This window comes from Mixophyes fleayi, chromosome 4 (assembly GCF_038048845.1).
Source record: "Mixophyes fleayi isolate aMixFle1 chromosome 4, aMixFle1.hap1, whole genome shotgun sequence".
NCBI classification, from domain to species: Eukaryota; Metazoa; Chordata; class Amphibia; order Anura; family Limnodynastidae; genus Mixophyes; species Mixophyes fleayi.
The window spans coordinates 147,498,046-147,505,111 of record NC_134405.1 but is presented as its reverse complement, the minus strand read 5'-3'; the positions used below and the strand labels follow the sequence as shown (position 1 = coordinate 147,505,111).

The window sequence follows — 7,066 nt, the reverse complement described above, 5'->3', positions numbered from 1 at the left end:
CGTTATTATACTCAAGCATTGATGCGTCTTTTTTGCCAGTGCTTTTCTCAGGTACAGGATGTGTGGCCTTTTTTGGACAAGAAAGAAAGGAAAATACAAATAGCGCACAGAATGCTAAAAAAAAAAAAAAAAAGCATACACGTGTAACACAATAGGGTTTCAAAAGCACGTGTCCTCTACTGATTGGTCAGACAACCCTGTGTTTATGTTCCCTCATATTGAGCACCATTAATGAAGCCAGTGCATAGAGAAAATGGCATTTTATTTTGAATTGCATTTACGTGTTTTCTTTAATACATATATGTGTGCCACATGGATGCCTTACTGTCATTCAGTTGTTGACATGGAGGTTGAGGTCCTTCCTCTCTAGTATTCCCTTATCCTCTCCAGTCCCAGATCCCATTTCCCTTCATCTTCCACCTGTACTCTGCCCACCTCATTCAGTATGTTCTTAAACAGTGGGTGGCAGCATAATGGGCTCTCAAAAGGATAATCCTCACCCTAAATACAATGGAAAGCCTATGTTTGGGTATGGGGCAGAATGTAGGCACCCACTCACTGTTAGTTCTTGATAACTGGATGACTTGTGGGCAGTGTCCATGTGGGGTACCTTTTTTTTCAATTTTGTGATTATTGCATTGAAGTCATTACAATTATATAAAAAGTGAGCATGACTGTCCTGCATTTTATTTATAATGTAACTTTGGCTTTTTTGCACTGGGATTTTAATCAGAAATTTAATTTAAAATTACTACCTGCTCCCAAGGTAGAATTGAAGCACTTGTCTTGCCTATTGTGTTATTTTAAAAAATGTTACACTAACATTTAAAGATTTCCCTGATATATCAGAGCAGACATCATTTCTGCAGCTAAGGTTGTTTTATAAACGTTCCTCACTGAGTTTTATAAAGAAGCGTATTAACGTTGGGTGGTTAGTTCCACTTTAAGAGTCTGAGACCTCCCACAGCTGGGATTGTTTAATTTGCATAAGTGCTGATAGTTTCAGTTTAGATCAGGCATTCGGCAGTCTTCTTCATTTTGTTTGCAGCAGGCTACGTAGAAGGTGAAACAAAAATGGTGAGTGTTGAAGTACTTGAAATGTTCATTTGTAAGAGCTGTCTTTTTATGTAGTAGAATGTATGGCAATCTGAATTTGTTTCTAGAGGACTTAATTTTGCACATGTGGCTGAACTAAAACTGAACTCCATTTTTTTTTTTTTTTTTTTCTCCTTCCTCCCCACCCAAGACTCAGCGTAACTGTAAAGTTAATGGTTTTCCTCTAAGTTGCATGTATCTCTCAATTTTAAAATGTGAATGACTTGCAATTATGCCAATTTCTTTTGCAAAAAAAAAAAAAAAAGTTTAATCTTTTTGGATAAACTGATAGTCATTGTGTGTGTGTGTGTGTGTGTGTGTGTGTGTGTGTGTGTGTATGTATGTATGTATGTATGTATGTATGTATGTATATGTGTATATATATATATATATATATATATATATATATATATATATATATATATATATATATTATATAAATTCTGTTTCAGATTAATATCCTCCTAAGTATTCAAGTATTTTTATTTTCTTAAATGCTTTAAAGATGCATTTAAATATTGACCATGTGGACTGACAGCATGGTCTTGCCAAACAATCATTCTAACTGCATGTACATTGCAGACTTGCTTATAGTGGGGACAACTGATGTTGTTGTTTCTGGCAGAGGGGTATTTTGAGATGGTGGAATTCTTTAATGTGACTTCAAAGTAAAAGTAACTGATTCTTCCACTTGTGCTTTGCAGTTTCCTGTGCTGAAGTTAATTGATGTTTTGCTGCAGTTTATTTCAGCACAGATACCTGCAAAGGTATATCAAGTTTGAAGATCTGGAGAGGAACCCTTTTATGGGTTTGAGAATCTGCCATATCACAATTGATAGTCCAATCCCTGGGGGTACCCATGGTTTTAATGTTCATGTGGGAGTTACTGCTGCTGCTTAATACAATAACATGTCTTAATTTAATAGAGGGAGTGTCTATCTATACATATTGGCCAAGCAGGAGTGCAGATGGGCAATGCCTGCTGGGAGCTGTACTGTCTAGAGCATGGACTCCAACCAGATGGTGTTGTTGCGCCTGACAAGGCAAAATTAGTGGATTCATCCTTTGGAACCTTCTTCAGTGAAACTGGTGCAGGCAAACATGTGCCACGGGCAGTAATGGTTGACCTGGAGCCAACTGTTATTGGTAAGTTTACAAACTTTTTTTTTTTTTTGCCAGAATTTGAAAATTTCCAGGACAACTGTTCTGGGCAGGTTGACATTCATCTTGATCGGTTTACTGAACCAAGCAGCAGTTTGCTTTATCTACAGAAGTATATTTATCTATGAAAATAACCCGTATGATCTACTTGTGTTATGGTGAAATCTTTGCCTTGCATTTAGTGTTTTATTAGTAAATGCATTTTTTATACAAACTTCTCAACTGAAGAGAAACTATATTCTAATTTCAATATATGGAAGAGCACCCCATTTGCAGAGGTCCTGGGAGAGAGTACAAAGTGCCTGGACAATTGAACCTTTGCAATCTGCTACCTGTAAGGTGTATCAAGTGGCAGGGCTGCAGGTGACAGGGCCACAATGCACTTTAACTGTGGTCTTTGGTTCCTCTCAGCAGCTCTAAAATGATAAAATATTTAGCTTTTGAGAAATGTACAGACTTGTAAGTTCCATTTCCTTAACAAACAGGAAGTGATCTAGAAATGTATATTAAAACCAAATATTTTAATTTTATAATTTCCCTTACCTGTCTTAGATGAGATAAGAACTGGTGTGTACCGTACACTGTTTCACCCAGAACAGCTCATTACTGGCAAGGAAGATGCAGCAAATAACTACGCCCGAGGTCACTACACCATTGGAAAGGAGATAGTCGATGGTGTTATAGACAGATTACGTAAAATGGTAAGTCATTCTGTAAATGTTTTTACTGCCTACAGGCCCGAAATGACTCTACTGCAATCTTAGGCAACTTTTTGTTCTACATTAGCTGGAGAGACAGAAGATCCAGCACTTGGCTGTCGGACTGCATAACTAGCCGCCTTTTACATATTCCCCAAAAAAGTTCATGGGGTATATTAACTAAACTGCAGGTTTGAATAAATATAGATATTGCCTATAGCAACTAATCGGATTGTAGTTATTTATTTAGTACATTCTACAAAATGACAGCTAGAATCGGGTAGGTTGCTATGAGCAACATCTCCACTCTTTCAAATCCGCAGTTTAGTAAATATACCCCTAAGAGTCTACAATTGGGTGCATGTGTTGTATCTCAAAATCTCTTGTTTGTCACAGTATTTTATGTCTACAAAATTAGACTAAAACTTTCCACACCCCACTGTAAATGACCTTGGTGGCGGAGGAATGTGGTCGTCTAATTTTTCTCTGCAGGGTTTGTGTGGCAAAGGTAATTTCTTGCACACGTTAACTTTAAGTTTAGTATTTCATTTATTTTTTTTCCTGCTTTGGTTTATTGCTTAAAAGGTGTTTATGGTAGTGGGTGTGCCTGTCACTTGGGTTTATTCTGAACTTGTTACCTTTGGTGTATAATATTATAGGGGTGACGGCTAACTGTTAACATTTTGTCACTGGCTTTGTATTGCTACTCCAGTACAATAGTTACAACTAAGTAAATTCAGTCAGCATAGTTATACCAGTAGGGAAGGACTGGTCTGGTGCTTTCGTATAATAACTGTCCAGGCAATTGCTCAAAAAATAGAAAATCCCATTTAGAAAACTATTTTTAGGGTGCTGCTTATTCTTGTTGCTTTTGGGTTTCTACTAGAGGGAAAGGTTAGACTGTGGGGGGGGGGGAATAAATGGGGCCATACAAAATAGGGTAGTTTCTATGTTTTTTGCCTAAATATTCACTCCTGCATTGCCTAACACTTTTGGGGTTAGGGGTTTGTTCAGAGGCACAGCATTTCTACTAATTACAGTGCTATTACTGCAGCCAGTGTGCAAAAACAATGGCTATGGTGCAAAAGCATACCTGTGGCTGCAGAAATAACTCTGCATTAATGTTGTGTTCTCCAGCTGTTGCAGTTGACGTTCTGTTTTAATAGTCTGCTTCCAGTGAAAACAGAAAGGGTACTGCTCTTAATTGGAGACAAAGTATCACTTGATAAACACTGGCCAGAATGTGTCCAGCCATGAGTTATTGTCTATAAACCTTGTCAATGGCACTTGTCTAGATACTGTTCAACAATCTCCCTTTTTGTCTACATAAAGTGAAGACTGAACATAAAATGTTTTGTTTATAATTCCAATAACATTATGTTCCTATGTTGTGCTTTCAGTCTGACCAGTGCAGTGGCCTACAAGGGTTTCTGATCTTTCACAGTTTTGGAGGAGGCACTGGCTCTGGTTTCACTTCCTTGTTGATGGAACGTCTATCTGTTGATTATGGAAAGAAGTCGAAGCTCGAGTTCTCCGTTTACCCTGCACCACAGATTTCTACTGCAGTGGTAGAACCATACAACTCTATTCTGACAACCCACACAACTTTGGAACATTCAGACTGCGCCTTCATGGTAGACAATGAGGCAATCTATGATATCTGCAACCGGAACCTGGACATTGAGCGTCCTTCTTATACCAACTTGAACAGACTAATAGGCCAAATAGTTTCTTCAATTACAGCCTCTTTGAGGTTTGATGGTGCTTTGAATGTTGACTTAACAGAGTTCCAAACTAATTTGGTGCCTTACCCTAGAATTCATTTCCCACTGGTCACCTATTCACCCATAATATCCGCAGAGAAAGCATACCATGAGCAGCTCTCGGTGCCGGAGATCACGAATGCTTGCTTTGAATATTCTAATCAGATGGTGAAATGTGACCCTCGACGTGGTAAATACATGGCTTGCTGTCTGTTGTATAGGGGAGATGTGGTGCCCAAAGATGTCAATGCTGCAATAGCCGCAATTAAAACTAGGAAGTCCATCCAGTTTGTTGACTGGTGTCCTACTGGTTTTAAGGTGGGAATTAACTACCAGCCCCCCACTGTGGTCCCAGGAGGGGACTTGGCCAAAGTTCAACGTGCTGTCTGTATGCTGAGTAATACTACAGCTATTGCAGAGGCCTGGGCCAGACTAGACCATAAATTTGACCTAATGTATTCCAAGAGAGCTTTTGTACATTGGTATGTGGGGGAGGGGATGGAGGAAGGAGAGTTCTCAGAAGCAAGAGAGGATATGGCTGCTCTGGAAAAGGATTATGAAGAGGTAGGGACAGACTCTAATGATGGTGCAGATGAAGACGATGAATACTAAAGTGTAATTTGACCTTTAAAGTGTCCAGAAAACCTGTAAGACAGTGGATGGAGATCTATATTGCAAGTGTAGGCTAGTTATTATGAGATTGGACAAGTATGTTCAGTATTTAAAAGAAAAATGTAATATTTAACAAAGGATTGAAAACTGTTGCCTGCTTATTCTATGCAATTCTAATGTTTATGGATGTTGCTAATAAAAAAAATAGTATCTTGACTGCCTGTTGGTTCACAAATATTTTAATGGTCAATTTCCTGACATTGTACTAAAATTTTTTACCCTTCCACTCCTTTAGACAGATGGAGCTATATATCAATCTTTGGGACTGTATACTTGGCTTATTTTGATGTCCATGGTTCATGTTCTCTATAAGTAGCCACCAATACATAGTGTAATTCTACAGAGGAAGTCTCTCGCTCAGAATGATGAGACAGTCATGCCTCTCCTAACACATCAATGGGGTACAAGAGCATGATGGATTTTATTGGTGAATTTAAGCAGTCCCATCAGTTATGCGTGTATTACACACTTTTAAAGTTTTGATATAATCTGTGGTTGCAAAACCTTCAAGGAAATCTGTTTGGATGTTTTGTGTTGCCAAGATTCAGATGTCCAACAAATTTCTCTCATATCTTCTCACGTCTGTCTATTAGTGGTAGTTTTACATTCTCGACACTGCTATAAAACTGCTTGTATTGCAGCAATACAATATCTTAAAGAGGAGGGTATTTAAACTGGAGATTCTACAATTTAGACGCGGGTTTTTGAGACTACCTATACCTGTAAATTGACTGACAACCAAACCCATGGCGCTAGCCTGTGTAGCTGCATTGCAAATCATGTTACCATGCCAAAATCTTGTTACTAAAGGGGGCATTGCGGACATTGCCCATATTTTCAGGCTAGCTTCTTGTAGACACATTTTAATGAATTTGACGCGTTGTTGGTGGGTGGGTGGGTTTGCTGTGCCACGGTGCATTTTTGGGTTAGCTGGATTTTCTGAAACCTTTGCTACGGATTCTTCCTACTAGTTGTTCCTAGTGCTGCTTAGCCAAATCAGCTGCTCGTTGTAAGATTCAACTGCACACCAATGTGCTGTCAGTTATAGGTTGGTGTCCATGCTACAAAGAGTCCTTCACTTACACCTGGAACCTCTTATGCTTCTAGGTTTTATGTAGTTACTGCAGGACATCTTTATTGGTTGATCTGGATAAATCCTTCCTGATAGCATACTTTGGATCAAAGTTGTTAGGTAGCTTGCAGAGCAGTCAGACAGAAGGCAGGGCTCCCTACAGGACAGGTCAGGAATGGTTTAAAGTGTAATCTGTTTGCAAAAGGATCCCAGTATGGACAGGAATCTAACAGGAAAAAAAGAGTTAATTAATGTAGACTGATTTTGTTGCTCAATTAGATCTTTTAAGAGCTGTTCAGTTACACACACCACTTGCAGGGGCTGCAAAGCCTGTCAGGAACAATTTAGATGGTGCTGCAAGGACATCAATGAGCACAAATAATTTAAGTGCACGAGCCAGCCTAGATCATTCACTTTACTTTTTACGTTGTTTTCACTGGCAAGGTTATGTGCTTGCTCCTGCAACACTTCCCTGCCCATTTGCAACCAGACCTAGGCTGGGATATTTACCTTTAAATATCCCACCCAGTCTGTCTGTCTGGGGCTGACTCCCAATAGGTGTTTCCTTCCCTGCCATCACTTAGCCTGACATTCAGTCACCACCT

General features: G+C 39.1%; 1 protein-coding gene across 1 annotated transcript; it reads left to right on the top strand.

The window, feature by feature from the left end:
* The first annotated feature begins 972 nt into the window (after positions 1–972).
* Positions 973–5,545, top strand: LOC142152196 (tubulin alpha-1C chain-like). The gene is made up of 4 exons (XM_075208557.1): positions 973–1,077; positions 2,022–2,241; positions 2,809–2,957; positions 4,355–5,545. The coding sequence occupies exons 1-4, from the start codon at positions 1,075–1,077 to the stop codon at positions 5,327–5,329; spliced, it is 1,347 nt and encodes a 448-aa protein (XP_075064658.1). The 5' UTR covers positions 973–1,074; the 3' UTR covers positions 5,330–5,545.
* Positions 5,546–7,066: the final 1,521 nt, after the last annotated feature.